This window comes from Ostrea edulis, chromosome 10, assembly GCF_947568905.1.
Source record: "Ostrea edulis chromosome 10, xbOstEdul1.1, whole genome shotgun sequence".
In the NCBI taxonomy this organism is placed as follows: Eukaryota; Metazoa; Mollusca; class Bivalvia; order Ostreida; family Ostreidae; genus Ostrea; species Ostrea edulis.
This window is the reverse complement of record NC_079173.1, coordinates 8246456-8268493: the sequence shown is the minus strand read 5'-3', so window position 1 is coordinate 8268493 and position 22038 is coordinate 8246456. Positions and strand designations below refer to the sequence as shown.

The 22038-nt window shown below is 35.7% G+C and overlaps 1 protein-coding gene across 6 annotated transcripts in view; it reads right to left on the bottom strand.

Moving 5' to 3' along the window:
* Positions 1-22038, bottom strand: part of LOC125666707 (ATP-dependent translocase ABCB1-like) — a 108848-nt gene that overhangs the window by 52506 nt on the left and 34304 nt on the right. For 5 of the 6 annotated variants that reach the window (XM_048899931.2, XM_056151837.1, XM_048899930.2 and 2 more), the window contains 8 exons: positions 21268-21429; positions 19925-20093; positions 17705-17981; positions 16543-16699; positions 15509-15706; positions 15058-15264; positions 14630-14776; positions 11651-13975 (listed from right to left, as the gene is read on the bottom strand). In XM_048899931.2, the coding sequence (XP_048755888.2) occupies positions 13769-13975; positions 14630-14776; positions 15058-15264; positions 15509-15706; positions 16543-16699; positions 17705-17981; positions 19925-20093; positions 21268-21429 (1524 nt within the window). In that variant the 3' untranslated portion in view covers positions 11651-13768. Of the gene's footprint in view, positions 1-11650; positions 13976-14629; positions 14777-15057; positions 15265-15508; positions 15707-16542; positions 16700-17704; positions 17982-19924; positions 20094-21267; positions 21430-22038 lie in introns of those variants that run through there. The other variant, XM_056151838.1, reaches the window with a different exon arrangement.

Below are 22038 nucleotides of genomic sequence, written 5' to 3'. Positions count from 1 at the left end.
TCTCAACTTAATGCGTGTTTCACTTCAAGGCAGCTAGGAAAAGGGCATAAAAATTATGGAAATGGGATCGTGAGGATCATGATTCTTTTGACAGTCTGAAGGAGGCATTAGCAACACCGCCAATATTAGGACATCCAGACTATGACATTCTGTTTGAATTGCATACTGATACAAGCCACCATGAAATCGGTGCAGTTCTTTAGCAGGAACAAGATGGACAGAAATAATGGGTCATTAGCTATATGCCAGTAGAGGTTTGACAAAAGCGGAGAGGAATTACCCTGCAGCACAAATTAGAATTTTTAGCACTGAATCTATTCGGCAATAAGACGACAGCACTGACGGACAATAACCCACTCACCTGTTTTAACCACAGCCAAATTGGATTCAACTGGACATAGGTGTTTGGCTGCTCTTGCCAACTTTGACTTAGAAATACAATATCGAGCAGGAAAAAGAAACGGTGATGCTGACGGACTATCTCGACTGACAGAACAAACAGTTAAAGATTCTTCAATTTCAAATAACTCATTTAAAGCTTTTTGTGACTCTATACAACTACAAATTCCTTGTATTGAAAATTTATCTTTGGACGCTGAAACTGTCAACCAATTAGTTTAAACAGGTCAATTGGATTGAAGTTCAAGATAAAGATCCTGTAATTAGGAACTGGATTCAACATGTGAAGTCAGGGAGAAAACCTAAGATGGATGACTTGCCTCCCTCGCATCATTCTTTAACCCTAATCCGGAATTTCCACTTTTTGGTACTGGAAGATAGAATTTTACAACGGAAGGTCCAGCTAGATGGCAAAGTGAGAAGACAGTTTGTAGGTCCGAAAGAGCTAGCTCCAGTTGTCCTGAAGAGCATACACAACGACATCAGACATCCTGGTCGAGACTGATTGTTATCTCTGGTGAAGGACTGATTCTACTGGCATGGGGTTAACAACGACATTGACAAATGGATCAAAGGTTGTCACAGATGCTCGAGACGGAAGGTGCTGCCAAACCCAAGAGCTCCTCTGATGCCTATCCGAACATCCTATCCTTTCGAATTGGTGTGCTTGGATTTCCTGACATTAGAGCCATCAAAGGGAGGTTACCATCACATCCTGATTATTACGGACCATTTTACGAGATTTGAACAGTCTACTCCCACAAAGAACCAGACAGCAAGAACAACAGCTGAAGCCTTTTATCACAAATTCTTGACCAAATATGGATTTCCCACACGGATTCATAGTAATCAAGGGACGAACTTTGATGGGAAAATCATTAAAGAACCTTGTGACATCACGGGAATGAAGAAATCTCGGACTACTCCCTCCCGTCCAATGAGCAATGGAATGTGTGAAAGATTCATCAGTACTTTGATGGATATGCGTACATTTTGATAGGTAGTGTACTGGTTTTAGATTTCTATTGGCTGGTTATTTGTATTTCGGCCAATGGGAGACTCTGGCGGGAATTTCAGGGTGCTTTCAGGTAATTTTTTGAAGTCAGTAGTCAGCTAGACGAGGAGAAGAAAAGAAGAGTTTGTCTTACATAGTTTGTGACTGCTACAGTTTAGTAAATTTAAAAGTACCTGGATTGTTCCATACAACATCTTTACCTGTACGTAAATAAGCTATTTAAAATCTATAAATTCACTGATTTAATTCTATAAGTGTAATAGTACTAAGTTTTGACAATCCATTACTGACAAATATATGTTTTTATATTCATACATATTTAGATCTTAGATCCACCCCTTTATTTACATCACTACACAAAGGTACAATTACAATTTATATACCTTGGGGGCTTTGGTCTGGTCATTTTGTATGAAGGGTTTTTATTGGTCAGTGGTTGTCAAGTTGCATTTGGTTGGTTTTCTCGGTTCTATAGTTTTACCGCCAGTTTTGAGTATCTGAATATTATTCAGAAGCTAGGTAGACATACATTTGAATAGACGTGATTTTGAGAAAGAGTTTAATACTGACAGCAGACTACAAAATCCTTGATTTCTGAATCAATCCTTGAACCTGATAATATTGTCCAAGTTGTAAATTTACTGAGGGAAGCCTTTTCCCCATAGAAGGGGCTATCTTTAGTGATATAATGTCAAGTCCAATCACTGTGTCCAAATAAATATATATTGAGACCTGAACCCTACAGGCGTTTCGTTACTCATTCTTGTTGGGAGAAACCCTGTTACATAAGTAACTAATGAATGAGAAAAGTATTGTAAATAAATTGCCAAACTTGTATGAAAGAGAAGAATGGAAGTTGCGAAATGTTATGAATGTCTGTTTAGCTGTTGTGAGTTTTTTTATTTTAAATTCATTCATCCTTAAATACGAAGGGTTTGTGAATATTGTTATAATTAGTATTTTAATAGGTCAATATATAAAGCCCAGTTTTAAACCAACTGTATGGGGGCTAACTCGGTTCCATAAACCGGTATGTACTGTACATATGATTGACTTAATCTAATTAGTATATTTCAATCGCAGAAATAGTGTAAATTATGAATTAATGGCCTAAACATTAATTTCTATTAATTGAATGTTCTGTGTATTTGTTATTGTTGAAATATGATGTCTTAGTATTGTCTATGTGTTGTTTGTATGTTTATATGTTGTCGTTGTTTTAGGGTCATCACATCTCATGTCATCTCGTCTGTTTTATTCCATTAGTTCCATATTTTCCATTGCTGAATAAATGAACTCACAATCTCTAATGACCAATTATCTTGCCACCAAGTACATCTTGCTACCTGGGTGTATATATCATCTCGTGTCATCATGTAACTATTGCATACAATTACATCAATTATTATAATAGATTACAGTAGTTTATCCTTAGGAATGGGTACGATTGATAATTATGGATTGTTAGAATATTATAATTTACACGGACATCGATTTTATGCTAAACAGAAAGTACCAACTCGTTGGAAACGTCGTGTAGTTATGTATAATTAATGTTTATGAAGTAAAATTAATTATGAGTAAATACGTCAATGAAATCTTGGTAACGCTCAGTTGAAATTTTTTAGCGTACTTTTCCCTCGAAACATGGCGGCAAAGGTACAATGGATATAATTGTCAACTTATCGGAAGAGAAATTAGCCGCTATAAGGGCTCTTTCTTGTGTACACTGGCTGGAATTGGGATCCAGAGGAAGAACGAATTCTTTGTCTGGACCAGCTATTGTAGGAACTGTCGAAAAATCCGAATGTCCTGACTGTTTTTGTGGGCCATGCAATATGGACGAGTCACGAGTCACACAGACAACTCTTGTAGCCAAAGAATTCTGGTGTGCCGTCCAAGAAACTAATTCAAACTGAAGAAAACTTTATAAGCAGTTTTGGAATATGTTAAGTCATCGTTGGGCGTGGGACGATGATCGGTACATAGCTAGAAAATCTACCGTGGTACGCAGGAACTCCCGTCGGAAACTATGTTTGGCAGTCGCACATCGTCGGGTACCTGGTATCAAACGATGGCAGTCAAATGGATACAACAAAACTTAGAATAAAGAATATTCTGCCTAATTTTTCAATGGCTAACGTCCTCATTTATACAAAATAAATTTATCGAGCTTCAACATGTTTGATTCATTAGATTTGACTGCGGATAACTCCGTTTACCTATCAGGATATGGGGCTCACGGCGGGTGTGACCGGTCAACAGGGGATGCTTACTCCTCCTAGTCACCTGATCCTACCTCTGGTGTGTCCAGGGGTCCGTGTTTGCCCAACTATCTATTTTGTATTGCTTGTAGGAGTTATGAGATTGATCACTGTTCGTTATCTTCACCTTGCATTTAATTATCAACATTTCGATTAACCTGCACAAGAAAAATGACTACCCTGAATTTATCAATCTTACGAAAACGTTCAGGTGATACCGGTAACACAGATAACATCCTGTGTATTTGGGACGGTATACACAAGCTAGCAGGGCACCCTCGGGGCTTCACACCTGCCTAAAATTAGCTCGTACCCTGCACTTAATCTTGTATTTAACTGTTGATTCTTCAAATAATATATCTTAGTAACAAATAAAAATGATAAAAGAAGTATGTTGCGGTATTAATAAAAAAAAAACCCAACCAATCATCAATAAGCACACATATACCTATTATCAATGTCAGAAATTTGCAATTTTCCTTCAACAGCATTATCAAAATTCCACAAAAACTGGTTAAAACGATATAATAGTATGTATAACAATTTCATGAAACTGTTTCTTGAAAAAAAAAAAACCACCCCAAAATGTTTGTGAAAAATAAAAGAAATCTATCTCATGATGGACTTGATAAATAATTTAAATAAAACAGTATTATTGCCCTTGTATTCAATATTTTGAAAAATATAACTGATTATCATTATTTAACTTAGACTTTTGAAATATTTTTATAGTTAACAAGATTTTTTATAATAACTTTTGAAAAAGACTCCAACAAAATTTATGTTCCTGCCATGCCCAAATCTTATTAAATCATTGACTTTGCGAAATCGTATGACGTCACAGGTGGGTGGAACGTCGTCTCGGTCTCAGCAACTCGATTAAGTTCGACAATCATCGTTCCCATATCTGTGTATACAACGCAATGGCGGTTTATACGAAGCGCTCATTGCTCTCAAACAATATTCCCTTATTCATTTGGCTAAATTTTCCTTCAGATCTTGGGGATTATATGATATATACCGATAGGTGTTATTTGGTGCATACTTGGATTGTTTAAAACATACCGTCAGTTACAACTTGTGTGACATTTTCTTGTTTGTGTATTTTATTTCATCAGGGAGAGAGTTCCTATAAAAAAAAAACAAAGTGTCCAGATCCATTTTCTCAACCCTTGGTTCAAAATGAGTATAAATGAAAATTTACTTGATCTGGTTCAAGAACAAAGTCTTCTACAATTATTATTCAAATACTCTGGACATTTTTCCTGATAAATATCAATGACATGACTTTCATGTAGTCTAAGTTGCTGTAATCTATTGGTAATATTCAAAATCCCCTGTTTTTCAACTGCTTCGACATCGCTACCAGTTCTGTGAGATAATTTTTTGAAAATAAATCTAATTGATAATCTTGTTTTGAGTTCTTTTCAAGCTTATTTATCAAACCTTTGTACCAGGATGTACTTTTGTACCAGGATGTACTTTTGTACCAGGATGTACTTTTGTACCAGGATGTACTTGCACAGTTATTATGGCAATGAGTTAAAACTTTTCAGGGTGTTGTCGTTGACAAGGGATGCTTACTCCTCATCTTCGCTAGCCAAGGGTTTACGATCCGATCCGCTTCTAGGGAACTGAGAATCCATATTATTTTTCTATTCATTGATTCATAGACTGCGGAAAGCTCTACCTCATCGAAGTAAATCTCCAATCTTGCCTTCATTAAAAACAGTCTGAAAAGGGGACCAGTTCACTACAGATTTTACAGCCACGAAGTATAATGGTATATGATTCTTACAGAAACCTGGTTGTTTCTCTAAAACAGCTAATGAGTGCTGTAGTAACAATGGCCTTGTTTCTGTATCCAGGAACGGATCGAGGATTTTTCTAAGCAAGTTAGATCAATATAGATATAAATATGTTATTGTGCGGTGATGTTGATTTGCCTTTGCATAATAATATCATTTTTTTTTTCTGCTGTTCACAAATTTATAGATGAAACTTATAGATTCAACCAATTTTTGTACTCTTTACCTTTTAATCTTATATTGTAGTACTTTAGGAGCTGTTAGAACTCAGTTGTTCCCAATTCTTTTGATTTGATCAATAAAATATGTTCACAACAAAACAAGACTGTTTTTATTTTCTGCTATTCCTACTATTACCTTACGTACTGCTATTCCTACTATTACCTACTGCTATTCCTACTATTACCTACTGCTATTCCTACTATTAACTACTGCTATTCCTACTGTTACCTACTGCTATTCCTACTATTACTTATACTGCTATTCCTACTATTACCTATACTGCTATTCCTAATATTACCTATAATGCTATTCCTACTATTACCTACTGCTATTCCTACTATTACCTACTGCTATTCCTACTGTTACCTACTGCTATACCTACTATTACCTACTGCTATTCCTACTATTACCTATTACTATTCCTACTATTACCTACTGCTATTCCTACTGTTACCTATACTGCTATTCCTACTATTACCTATACTGCTATTCCTACTATTACCTATTACTATTCCTACTATTACCTACTGATATTCCTACTATTACCTACTGCTATTCCTACTATTACCTTACCTACTGCTATTCCTACTATTACCTATACTGCTATTCCTACTGTTACCTACTGCTATTCCTACTGTTACCTATTGCTATTCCTACTATTACCTACTGCTATTCCTACTGTTACCTATACTGCTATTCCTACTATTACTTATACTGCTATTCCTACTATTACCTACTGCTATTCCTACCATTACCTATAATGCTATTCCTACTATTACCTACTGCTATTCCTACTATTACCTACTGCTATTCCTACTGTTACCTACTGCTATACCTACTATTACCTACTGCTATTCCTACTATTACCTATTACTATTCCTACTATTACCTACTGCTATTCCTACTGTTACCTATACTGCTATTCCTACTATTACCTATACTGCTATTCCTACTATTACCTATTACTATTCCTACTATTACCTACTGATATTCCTACTATTACCTACTGCTATTCCTACTATTACCTTACCTACTGCTATTCCTACTATTACCTACTGCTATTCCTACTATTACCTACTGCTATTCCTACTGTTACCTACTGCTATTCCTACTGTTACCTATTGCTATTCCTACTATTACCTACTGCTATTCCTACGGTTACCTATACTGCTATTCCTACTATTACTTATACTGCTCTTCCTACTATTACCTACTGCTATTCCTACTATTACCTACTGCTATTTCTACTATTACCTACTGCTATTCCTACTATTACCTACTGCTATTCCTACTATTACCTATACTGCTATTCCTACTATTACCTACTGCTATTCCTACCATTACCTATACTGCTATTCCTACTATTACCTACTGCTATTCCTACTATTACTTATACTGCTATTCCTACTATTACCTATACTGCTATTCCTAATATTACCTATAATGCTATTCCTACTATTACCTACTGCTATTCCTACTATTACCTACTGCTATTCCTACTATTACCTACTGCTATTCCTACTATTACCTACTGCTATTCCTACTGTTACCTACTGCTATACCTACTATTACCTACTGCTATTCCTACTATTACCTATTACTATTCCTACTATTACCTACTGCTATTCCTACTGTTACCTATACTGCTATTCCTACTGTTACCTATACTGCTATTCCTACTGTTACCTATACTGCTATTCCTACTATTACCTACTGCTATTCCTACTGTTACCTATACTGCTATTCCTACTATTACCTACTGCTATACCTACTATTACCTACTGCTATTCCTACTGTTACCTATACTGCTATTCCTACTGTTACCTATACTGCTATTCCTACTATTACCTACTGATATTCCTACTATTACCTACTGCTATACCTACTATTACCTACTGCTATTCCTACTGTTACCTATACTGCTATTCCTACTGTTACCTATACTGCTATTCCTACTATTACCTACTGATATTCCTACTGTTACCTATACTGCTATTCCTACTATTACCTACTGCTATTCCTACTGTTACCTACTGCTATACCTACTATTACCTACTGCTATTCCTACTATTACCTATAATGCTATTCCTATTATTACCTATACTGCTATTCCTACTATTACCTATAATGCTATTCCTACTATTACCTACTGCTATTCCTACTGTTACCAATACTGCTATTCATACTATTACCTATACTGCTATTCCTACTGTTACCTATACTGCTATTCCTACTGTTACCTACTGCTATACCTACTATTACCTACTGCTATTCCTACTATTACCTACTGCTATTCCTACTGCTACCTATACTGCTATTCCTACTATTACCTACTGCTATTCCTACTATTACCTACTGCTATTCCTACTATTACCTACTGATATTCCTACTGCTACCTATACTGCTATTCCTACTATTACCTACTGCTATTCCTACTATTACCTACTGCTATTCCTACTATTACCTACTGCTATTCCTACTGTTACCTACTGCTATTCCTACTGTTACCTACTGCTATACCTACTATTACCTACTGCTATCCCTACTATTACCTACTGCTATCCCTACTATTACCTACTGCTATCCCTACTATTACCTACTGCTATCCCTACTATTACCTACTGCTATCCCTACTATTACCTACTGCTATCCCTACTATTACCTACTGCTATCCCTACTATTACCTACTGCTATCCCTACTATTACCTACTGCTATCCCTACTATTACCTACTGCTATCCCTACTATTACCTACTGCTATCCCTACTATTACCTACTGCTATCCCTACTATTACCTACTTCTATTCCTACTATTACCTACTGATGTTCCTACTATTACCTACTGATGTTCCTACTATTACCTATTGCTCCTGCTATTACCTATACTGCTATTCCTTTAATCACTGCAGGTACAGTATAAAAGAGTTCAGTGTTTTCGGGTGGGGGGGGGGGTATTAAAGTTTTATTAAAAACTTTCCGGGTAAAGTAGTGGTTCCACGCCCTAGCTTTTCATTGTGACCTGAGTTTGATCCCCGTGATCGGCAGTGGGTTGTATGTGAGAGGGTATGGTGGTCGCCCACTCGGACACGTGGGTTTCCTCTGGGTACTGGACCGGTTTCCTCACAAAAAAAGACCACCTAGTGTAAACATCCGTGCAAGTCGGTAAATAGCTAGTATATAGTTAATATTCGTTGTTAATTATGTATGTCTGACTTTAAAAATAAAGATTATCATCTATCTATTATAAAAAAAAATTCATTCACTCATCAGCAGCTGCCCGACGACTGGTAAAATCTCTCACAATAAAGATATGTGATTCGAAATTCTCATGAATTAATTCTGTACCATGTAAAACTTATACGGTACCAATTTTGATGCACCAGATGCGCATTTCGACAAATAATGTCTCTTCAGTGATGCTCAACTGAAATCTTTGAAATCCGAAATAACTATGAAGTTTTAGAGCTAAATATAGCCAAAAACAGCGTGCCAAAAAAGTGGAGCCAAATTCGTCCAAGGATAAGAGCTATGCATGAGGGAGATAATCCTTAATTTTGGAATGAATTTCTAAATTTTGTAACAGCAATCAAATAATTTAAAATTTGAGAATTTAGAATCTACAGGGGGAGGGGATGGATAATTTGCCCCACTTTCAATTGAGTAAAATCTAGTAATTTTTTCTGAATATTCCATCCGTATAACATCACCAGATGGTGAATCCATTTTTTAAAGAAATAAATTCCTTTTTAAAAAATACACGAAAGCATAAATTATGAGCAACACTCTGTCTATCTATAGGTCTGTAGATGTCCCTAGATGATTAATGAAAAGGTGAAAATAACGAATAGTGATCAATCTCAAAAATTCTTTAAAGGTGAAGATAACGAACAGTGATCAATCTCATAAATTCTATAAGGAATAAAAAATAGAAAGTTGGGTAAACACGGACCCCTGGACACTCCAGAGGTGGGATCAGGTGCCTTGGATCGAGAAGTAAGCATCCCCTGTCGACCGGTCACACCCGCCGTGACTCCTATATGTTGATCAGGTAAACGGAATAATCCGTAGTCAAAATCAGTGTGCCAAGAACGGCTTCACAATCGGTATGAATAAAGTCAGACAGCATTCGACCTAATGAAAGGTTTTATTTATAAATTACATTGGTATAACGACCATAGAATTTGCGAAATGCTTACTTTAAACGAGACTTCTGAAACCTCTGCACCATCAACTTTTTGTCAGTAGCCTGCCTCGATTCAAAAACTGATCATACACAGAACAGGCTCTTGCGTATTGAATCAGTTGAGAGATATAAACACCATAATTATGCAGGTGATATTGGAATATTGGTACGTAAATATGGAAATTCGACGATGGAGAAGCTGAAATCATCCCGTTTGTCATAAAGTCGAGTTGTTACTTTGCCGTTAATATTTATTTTCAATAAAACATCCAAGTATGAAGCAAATATGGAGGACTCTGGTGTCTTAATTTGAGTTTACTGGGATATATCGAATCCGCGTATGAATGAAAATGAGTATTGTTAATAGAATAAACGTCATCAATATACCTAAATGTCGAGTTGAAGGTCACAGCAAGATATTTCTTTCTTCTCATGTAGATTTAAAAATAAATTCTGCCTCATAAGAATGAAACAAGAGGCCCATGGGCCACATCGCTCACCTGAGTCACCTTGGCTCATATTTAAAGATTTTCCATATATATTCGCATGTAAAACTTTGATCCCTATTGTGACCCCAAACTACTCCTGGGGGCCATGATTTTTTCAAAATTGAATCTGGACTAGCTCAGGAAGCATTCATGTGAATGTAAACTTTTCTGGCCAAGTGATTTTGCAGAAGATTTTTAATGATTTTCCCTCTATATTTGTATGTAAAAATTGATCCCCTAATGTCGCCTCATCTTACCCTGGTGGCCATGATTTTAACAAACTTCAATCTGCACTATGTCAGGAAGCTTTCATGTAAATTTCAACTTTCCTGGCCCGATAGTTTTTGAGAAGAAGATTTTTAAAGATTTCCCCTATATATTTGTATGCAAAACTTTGACCCCTCCTTGTGGCCCCATCCTAACGCCAGGGGCCATGATTTTAACAAACTGAAATCTGCAATATGTCAGAAAGCTTTCCTGTAAATATCAGCTTTTCTGGCCCAGTGGTTCTTGAGAATAAGATTTTTCAAGATTTTCCCTACATGTGTATTTGTATGTAAAACTTTGATCCCCTATTGTGGCCCCATCATACCGCCAGGGGCCATGATTTTGAACAAACTTGAATCTGCATTATGTCAGGAAGCTTTCATGTAAATCTCAGCTTTTCTGGCTCAGTGGTTCTTGAGACGAAGAATTTTAAAGATGTTTCCTATATATTTGCATGTAAAACTTTGATCCCTATTGTGGCCCTATCCAGCCCTCTGGGGCCATGATTTGAACAAACTTGAATCTGTACTATGTCAGGAAGCTTTCATGTAAATTTCAGCTTTTCTGGCCCAGTGGTTCTTGAGAAGATTTTTAAATGACCCACCCTATTTTTGCATTTTTGTGTTTATCTCCCCTTTGAAAGGGACATGGCCCTTCATTTGAACAAACTTGAAAGCCCTTCACCCAAGGATGCTTTTGGCCAAGTGTGGTTGAAATTGGCCCAGTGGTTCTGGAGAAGAAGTCGAAAATGTAAAAAGTTTACAGAGAGACAGACAACAGGCAATCAGAAAAGCTCACATGAGCTTTCAGCTCAGGTGAGCTAAAAAAAAAACAGGTCAGCTGATAAAGTAGCACAATTCATGCCCATGGGAATTCCAACATTAATCTCTAACATTATGAGCTACACTCTATCGATAGGCCTGCACCAAGTGTCTTTAATTGAAGTAAAAACTGATCAACTGGAGGCAGAAATGTTTCAATATATGGTAATGAAAACAAGTCTGATACAAAATAGATAATTTATTAACATTTCATACGGTATCACAAAACAGAATTCACATCTAATACGGATAGAGATTCTTTAATGCTGATTTACTTTCAATAGCAATGACATTCCTTGTATAGTGATTTATCACAAAATTCATTCAGGCTTCCATTCACAGGATTAAACAGTAAAAATATTAAACCAGAAACTTTGAAAGGACAGCACTCAGGATCATAAGTTAGATTTGATTGATCTCTGTAAAACCAGTGTCAAAAACATTTCATATTTTTCTTCATTTTCTTAGATGTGAGATAAAATTACAATACAATACATGTATGTAAATAAAATATAAATATATATCACAATGACATCACATCCTGATTTTACAAAATACAGTATTTCATACCAAGCACCACAGGTCCTCCAAACATTTGCTTATACCCCTGATATCAAGGTTGACCAGAGGTTTGGAGGGCCTGTACCAAGTGCAATATCCAGGGTTGGAAATTAGCTTTTTCAAGTCCGTACAAACTAATGATTATTAGTATTAACTTAAGTGTTCACTTAATTCCACAAAGCATATTACTATAGTCCATCCATTAACATATAAAATCACTAAAGCATTTTTACTTAATCACACCAAACATTTACGGTCACAAACACTTCAGTTTCTGACACCTGATGTAGAAAATGATGATCATACTTTGGTTTGTTTTCTTTAGAAGCATACAGTAACCACCGAGGGACTCGCACAACCCTGTTTTTATAAACCTTCAAATGTGTGGAAGGTCAGGAAGTTACTGTCATGCAAATGCTTAACCATGCAGGTATATTTGGCCATAAGTTCAAACATCTAAGAGACTTTGAAAAATTTACCAAAACTTTAATAAGACTGATATCTGGATTTTCACTAGTCTGTATGGACTCAAAGAAAAGATTACCAGTCCACAATGTTTTTTTTTACTACATGTATAGTCTTGGACTTACGGACATGAGGTAATTTCGAACCCTGATAATATCGATATGTGGATTTCCTTTACAAATGTACATGCATGTAACAGTTGGTAACACATTTTACACAAACAAATATAAAAAGCTTTCATCTACAAATCTCCCTCTTACTCATATATAAATTATCACAAGTCTGCTTACAATAACACTGTACATGTATGTATTCAGTCGTATATTACATTTGGCACAATGCCACAGCACTTAATATGGTTAAAAGTCATTATGATATGGTCCAATTAATCACTGAGAAAAGTCACCCCATCGACACGTGCATATTCAATTTAAATATCTAACAGATGAGATTCATTAAAAGCTAAAATTGCTGATAGGAGTCAATCACAATATAAATATTAACTGTTCTGGAAAAATTAGTCATTTCTTATATGTCGATTAGAACAGATTAGAACAAATCGAAACTCAATTCATGGCAGTCAGGAGATATTGATTTAACATATACTAAACCCAGGAAAAACTTTCCTTTTATTTTGTAATAATCTAATATCTTACTGTAACATACATAAATGCAGAGTGGTTCTACTGTCCACCATCTGTTCCTATGGATATCTAAGTACAAAACGCAGTTTTTCCATCATGTCAATTTGGCATTTTTTAAATCATTGAAAAATGCGCATGACACTTTGAATGGATATTGTTTTATCAATTCCTCTATATGATGCATTTGAAGTGGCTATATTTAATTTGTGTTGCTTGAGATGGCATCATTAAATTACTCCTTTACAAAGTTTTAGGACGGGAAAGATGAATAGACAGACAAATGACGGATAGTTATTCCTCCGTTTCTCTCTCTTCTTAACAGACAAAGCATGAAAAGAAAACAAATGACTTTTCCTCCTAAAATGGTTTTTAACCCTTATTATCATATCAAGATTGAAAACAAGTTCCACAAGTCACACATTAGTATCGGAACATTACTAAAACCCAATTCATATGCACACAATGACAGCACAATGACTAATATATGGTACATGGTCAGCTAAGACAGAGTACTGTGAAGTACCATCCAATAGTCTTATTTTAGCCCATCCCTAAATGTTTAGAGAACCATACCAGAGCAATGCACTTTCAAACAACGAAGAATTAAAATAATAATCTAAGTGTTTAGGTCATTAATTCTTTCCTCTTTTGTTTGCTGTGTTCACCAAGCGAGCATAAATGCCTTGTTTGGACATTAAGTCTCCATGACGACCTTGTTCAGCCACCTGTCCGTGTTTGACGACACAAATTTTGTTGGCGTTCTGAATCGTGGACAATCGGTGAGCGATGACAATGCATGTTCTGCCCTCTCGAGCTTTGTCAAGGGCCTCCTGGACAATCTGGATAATATACAATGTGTGTGGTGTTCATCTATATTCAAACAATCATACAATGTGTGTGGTGTTCATCTATATTTAAACAATCATACAATGTGTGTGGTGTTCATCTATATTCAAACAATCATACAATGTGTGTGGTGTTCATCTATATTCAAACAATCATACAATGTGTGTGGCGTTCATCTATATTCAAACAATCATACAATGTGTGTGGCGTTCATCTATATTTAAACAATCATACAATGTGTGTGGCGTTCATCTATATTCAAACAATCATACAATGTGTGTGGCGTTCATCTATATTTAAACATTCATACAATGTGTGTGGCGTTCATCTATATTTAAACAATCATACAATGTGTGTGGTGTTCATCTACATGTATATTCAAACATTCATCAGCAATCATCTTTTCCCACTTATAAATAAAAATGCAATTAAAAGAGGTAAAAACCAAATATGCCTTTATTTCAAACCACTTGTGATTTAATTTTATTCTGTTGATTACAATTCAAAATAATTTTGCAAATAACATGTACATAAACCCTATCAAACTAGAGATCTGAAACATCTAGACGAATCCCATGCAGACATTTTTTTTTTGTAATGAGACTGTAGCACTAGAACTTATACTATACAATGGTTAGTGACTATACCTTTTCACTCTCTGTGTCGAGGGCAGAAGTGGCCTCGTCCAGCAGGAGAATCTTGGGATTTCTGACCAGTCCACGTGCGATAGCCACACGCTGTTTCTGTCCACCAGAGAGTTGTGTCCCCTTGTCTCCACACATCGTGTCATAACCCTGTAAAAGATTTAATATCAAATAAACATATTTGAATTCTGAGAAGCATGAACCGCTAACATGCCAAACCACTTATATACTGTGAAAGTGGTTATCTGTGCGTGAGGTCAGGCAATAAGTGTGTAAATTTCCCCCACGTGTATACTAGTAATATTATTTATAAATATTTGATATCTTATATTCAGTTACCACACGTAATGTTGGACGTGGAAAAACGCGTACTTAACCCCCAGCGTAAATAACCACTTTTACAGTATGCAAAGTCCTCCTAATCAACTTACATTGGGCAGTGCCTGGATAAACTCATGTATATTGGCTTTTCTAGCAGCCTCGATGATCTCTGCCATTGGAACCTCTCGGAAGTTGTCCCCATATGCAATATTTTCTGCTATACTACAGTCAAAGAGTACCGGTTCCTGAGACACGATTCCGATCTGTCGACGCAGCCACTGAACATTCAGATCTTTCAGACAGTGTTTATCTAATAGCTGCAACGAATATACCATACTTGAAAATTACCTGAATAAAAGTAATTCTGTTAGCATACTGTGTGAGCCTTTTAAATAGCTACATGTATATGCCAAAGTATCTGCATACTAGTGGTGTTATTCATTACTGAATTAAATGAATAATATAGAGCAATTTTCATTGAATTCAATTTTTGATGACAGAATGACAATTAATGCCCCTTTAATCATAGAGGACGGCTGTATTGCTGATGTATTCACTGACCACATCCCCAGACTCGGGGTCGTAGAACCTCTCTATCAACTGCATTGTTGTACTCTTGCCACACCCAGAGGCTCCCACTAAAGCCAAAGTCTCTCCAGGGGTCACTTCTAAATTCAGACCCTGCAGTACTTCTACATCGGGGCGATTTGGGTAACGGAAGTGAATGTCTTTAAAGGTAACAGCACTGGTAAAATCATCCTACAAAGAGAAAGTAACAGCACTCAAATTATCCTACAAAGAGAAAGTAACAACACTATCTTACAAAGAGAAAAAAGCAGCACTGGTGAAATTTTTTTTGGGGGGTGTGTGTGTGTACGTACAGTAGTTTAGCAAAAAATGATTGTCCCTACATGTGTCAAAACAATTATGTTTGTAACAGTACATTTATTACTTCCATCTATCCCGGCCTCCTTTGGTAATTTCTAGTGTCAGCCAGCATGTACAATTAAAATTTGTATTTATGTTATAATTGTTACATTTAGGCATAAAGTGTAGACTAAATTATAAATACAAAGAGAATGTAACAATAGTGAGGAAATCATCCCACAAAATAAGTGAAATATTTGAGGTTTTAATTTTCAAAAGTTAAAACATGTTTGTGAGACGTAACCGATGCCCGTATGGCAGCAAAGTAACTCTGCATGTACCAAAAGAAAGGTCTTGTCACAATTCAAAAATACAAATACGAAATATACTAACCATTTTCAAGTTATGACAAAGTTTAAAGTTTTTCAAAAGTAGGTCAAACGTCAAGTTCAAAAGGTAAAATATTTTGGTACAAAAAGAAAGGTCTAATGTCATGAGAAATACACATGTGAAATATGAAAGCTTGAAAGTACTAATTGTTAAAAAGTTCTGGCCAACGTTTAAGTTTTGTGGACAAAACATACAGACCAAACACTATATGCCCCTGAATCTTCAATGACAGGGACAAAAAAACTAAAATTACAGGATGACATTTTCACAAAATTAATCTGTGGAACAAATAATAATCATTGACTTAATCCTTTGTGATTAATCTGACAGAAACCTACAGGTGTGGCGCCCTCCTTGGAGTAAGGATCAATCTTTGGCTCTCTGTCTAACAGCTTGAATATCAACGAGGCGGATTTCTTGGCTTTACCAGCATCAGGTGCAAAAGCACTTGCCTCCCCCATAGCCATGGCTCCAAACACAATAGCACTGAACACTCTGAAGAAAAAAAGAGTATACTGAACACTCTGAAAAAAGAGTACTGAACATGCTAAAAAAAAAGAGTGCTCAACACTCTGAAAAAAGAGTACTGAACACGCTGAAAAAAGTGCTCAACACTCTGAAAAAAGAGTACTGAACATGCTGAAAAAAGAGTGCTCAACACTCTGAAAAAAGAGTACTGAACACTCTGAAAAAAGTGCTCAACACTCTGAAAAAAGAGTACTGAACACGCTGAAAAAAGAGTGTTCAACACTCTGGGAAAAAAAAGTACTGAACACGCTGAAAAAAGAGTGCTCAACACTCTGAAAAAAGAGTACTGAACACGCTGAAAAAAGGTACAACTTGGATTTTTTTTAACTGATCCATTTCCCAGTCTTTTGTTATTTTTATAAAAATTTTCTAATAGATTTTTCTAATGACAGTAAATGGATCTAGCATTTGTCAACTTTCATATATATATATATATATATATATATATATATATATATATATATAAACACTTTATATCTACATGTAACTCTAGCTGAGCGAGATTGCAGAAAATTATGCAAATACTGAAAATTTTAGGCACTGTATTAGCATTGCATTTCAATGTTTAGGACATATATATATTAATAACATGATGAATTGATCCTCTCAGAATTCATTTTTAAAAATTTCATCTTCACTAAGATGTATTTGTGAAACATGCCCTCATGCACGGTCGTGAGCATGATCATGTTCAATTTCAACCATGATTATAATTTTCATCTGTCATTTCACTTTGACCTTGTCCCTCCAGCTATAAGCAAATAAAAAGTCTCTATCTTGTAAAATTCTGACAAAAATCAAAATTTGCCAACAAAGATTATTGACAGACCAAAAACAATGCTTACTCCTTAATCTTTGACCTCAGGGACATAAAAAGCCTGCAACGTAACAGTTATGCAAGATCTAATTGATTGTATGTATGCATGCATAAAAAAAAATGTTAAATGTGAAATATGAACTATGATAACTTACTTGAACACATCAGTAAAGGTCATTTCATTTTTTTCTATCATGTACGCCCCAAAATAGAAAGCAGTGGCATACGCAAAGAACATGACTGCCGTGGACGCCGCGAAGGCGATTCCTGTAAAGTGGGACTTCCTGAGTGCCGTTTTATATGGCGTAGCTAATTGGGCTTTGTACAAATTCACCATCGTTTCCTCCTGACAAAGACTGGCCACTGTACGGATGTTCTCGATGGCCTCCGTGGCAGTTTTGCCTGCTTCTTCCAGTGCCTCCTTATTCTGACCTGTACATCAAGAGAAAGATAATCTTATTTGGCATTTTTGTAATGTTCTGTTAGTCATAATTCCTTAGTATGAATTGTAGTATTGTGTTTTTAGTCTGTTTTATATGATTTTTTGGCATACTACTTTGTCATTTATTAGTTAATAAATGACCATTCTAATTCCTCAGACTGTGTGATGTGTTTAATTGTGTCAAACAGAGCACCACCCTATCAGTTATCGATAAATAATGTTATTTAATGAAGCAAAATTTTTCATTATGAGAGGAAGTTTTCAATATCATACTGATATACATCTACCTGGCATTAACACAAGAAATTTTCTAACTAGCTAGTAAATCAAGTCAGAAAGCGTTTCCTGGATAATTGTACTAGTGCATCATGAAATTTATGATGGCATGAAGCATTGCAATTCATACTTTCATTGCATTACTTAGAGTGCTTCATACAAAGTATATGCTGGTGTGAAGTGTTGATTGATTGACCGATATTGTTTTACATCCTGTTGAGAAGTTTTCACTCATATTGAGATGTCACCAGCTTTAAGAGAAGTACTACAAATTTAGACCTATGCTTTAAGCACTCAGGGCTGTAGTAGTGAGGGTTCTTTATCGTGCCTATGCCTGCTGTGACAAGGGACCTTCATTTTTAAAGTCATGCACATCCGAAAGGCCCGTGCATGATTCTCAATTCTAAATGTCGAGCGTTTGGCAAAGGAGTAATTACAAACCTATTTTAACGTCTTAGGTTTGACGCAGCCATGGCATGAGCAGGGCTCGGCGGTTACGAAGCGAACACTTTAACACTGAACGGCAGCAACTGGTGGTGAAACGTTGAAGTTCAAACCTACATCTATTTTCAAAAATGAAATTCATTTCTTATATTTACATTTCCAATGCATTTGCCATATATCTTTAAAAATTGTAATGATAGCAATATCCTCAGGAATGCGCTGCAGTTATAAAAGTGTGTATGCATACAAAACTATACTTGATAAATATAGATACATCTACTTTAAAGGCTGAGAATTCTGACAGAAATGAAAATGGAATATGTTAAAGATAAAAAATAACTTTCCTTTTTGAAAATACATGTTGGTATGAACTGCAATGCTTCACATCGGCATACATTTTATGAAGCACTAAGGCGCTTCATGAGGTAGTGTTGGTGTGAAGCATCACAGTTCATTACCCCATGCATGTATTTTCAAAAATGAAAATCAAATTATATATATCATTTCTTTTAAATACATACATTTTAAATGTTTTTGCCTTCGATATAATTTTACACATTGTAATGATGGGCATTTCCTCGTGAACGCGCGGCAGTTGTGAGCAGTGTGTGTAGGAATCTTGATATTAAGGAGGTATGCTACACCAGAGAAATTTGATGTAGATGAAAACACGAGGATATGTCCGACAATATTTTGAAGTTGAAATTTTTCAAATTTACTTTATTTTGTCAAAAAATACAGTTTTAGTTGAAGGTAATCTGAAAAATAATTTAAAACCCCTGATGGACTTCAACCTGCGATCTAAAGTTTAGCAATCGGTATGCTAACCTATTGAGCTATTCAGCTAGGTATCTAAATTGAAAAGGAAAAGTCAAATATTGCTGATTATTGATTTTTTCCTCCATGTTTATAAAGGAAGTCGGCCATTATGACGATGTAGAGTACCTCCTTAAATCTACGTAGTATGTCTATTTTAACAACTGGAAATTCCGACAGAAATAAAAGTAGACTGTGAATATAAGAAACGAATTTCACTTTTGAGAATACATGAAGGTTTGAACTTCAACGCTTCACACCATTATATTATTCATGAAGCGTTAACACTCTTCATGAAGTATGCAGACGTAACGTGTTGCAGTTAATGCCCTCATGGATTTTCAAAAATGAAATTTACTTCTTATAATAGTATATATAAGCTTGGTTTTATGTTTACCAGTGACTCCCTCCAATAATTTCATCTGCAAGACTCCAGCGATTCCAATGATTGGGATAAACGCAAGGATGACTAGCGTCAGCTGCCAGCCATACACAAAACCAATGATAACCCCAGTCCCTATATTGGCCAGGTTCTGGAACATCGATCCAAGTTGAGCTCCTGATGCCTGTAATCAATTAGATATCACATATCAGATATCACATTCTAGAAAAGTTTAAGGTAAGGCCATTATAACTTGCATACTAGTACTGTTATGGGTTCAATAATAAAAGAAATATTAATTTCCACTTAATTAACGTAATACAATTTAATTCATAGTTAAATACAATGTATATGTTGCCACCTTCTTAAAGATTCATAATACATGTGTGTGTTAGAGATCATGCCAAGCCTGAAAAATAGCAAATTTTTATTCAACAGTATTGTAAAAATATATGAAAACTGGTTGTAATGAAAAAATCTACATTTCAACAGTAAAATAAAATAAATAACTGCTACTTTATATTATTTAAATTTAGTGATCTACTACGCTACTGCATTTGTAGAGGGAAACAAACAAATACGAGTTTTGGGTGAAAATTGTCATTTATTAAATGACGATATAGGTATATTCATTCATATCACATAACAAGCAAGGGGAGACCACCATGCACTAATTTTATAACAAGAGTTCTCCAAGATACCTCAAGCTGATAAATGAGTGGTCTCCCCTGACACAGTCAATGAAAATATACATGTATTAATATTTAAGCATTGACAACTTTATTTTTTCACCAAAAACAATGAGATGTATAATAATAGATAAGAATCTGTGTAGTATTGAACATCACATTTTGTTTGATACAATACTACATGTATTGACAACATAAATTTACAATAGAGAAAATACCAGGCTGAGCATAGGAGTTAATGTCCTTGACAACATTTTTTGAATAGATATCGATATACTTTTTTCAGTATCAAATACATGGACCCACTGAATAAAATTCCCACAAAAGATATCTTTCTATCAACAGCAGAAATTTTAATGAATTAAAGAATTTGCAAAAACCTATGATGCCACATGATGAGTTAATTACCTCAAGAAGCTAAATTTCTGTTCCAAACAACTTGGGCAGATAAAACGTGTTGATGCACTGAATGTGGGTTAATTATACCCCCCCCCCCCCCCCCCCCCCCCCCATGTACAAAAATTACACAATAGGCAGTCTTTTACTGTGTCTCTGTGCTTGAAGTCTACATGTTCATATGATATTGCATTTCTTGAATGGAGTCTTGAACATAACCAAATTCAGACAAAACCTGTACCCTCTCTCTGCATTTTACGTCCCAGTACTTACCCCTTGGACTTCTGCTGCCTCTGTAGCTAGCCTGGTAGTTAAGGCCCCTGTAGTGTTCTTAGGATCGTCAAAATACTCCATATCTTGTCTCAATAATGCGCGGAAAGAGTTTTGTCGTAATCGCATGGTTAAATTCTCCCCTGATATGCTGAAGCTGGCCCCCTAGATGGAAAAACAAAACTGAATGGCTTTCTTGACCAGTGCAATTCTCTTCTTAAAACAGCCATCTCCAACCTAGACCCAAGGATTTCAACATTACTCCACATTACATACAGAAATATTTCTAATTCTTTCTTCAACCCTAACTCTATACATATGTGACTCTGCCCTCCGAAAGTGTTGACTCCACGGCAATAATTTGAATTATTTTATATCTACTTCATGCTACTGTAGGAATATTTAACATCTACGTTTACATTTCTAACCAACTGGCTGTACACGAAAACATGCCACTGGCTGTACACGAAAACATGCCACTGGCTGTAGGCAAAACATGCCACTGGTAGTAGGCAAAAACATGCCACTGGTTGTTGGCAAAACATGTCACTGGCTGTAGGCAAAAACATGTCATTGGTTGTTGGCAAAAACATGCCACTGGCTGTAGGCAAAACATGTCACTGGTTGTAGGCAAAATGTACCAGTCTGTAGCTAACATACAGTATTTTGGTGGTGGCAAACACTGAATTTAGTTTGATATAAATGATTTACTCTAATTCACAAAGACATTAATTCCTTGATCTGATCTGTATATATTCTTTGAGATTTTACAAT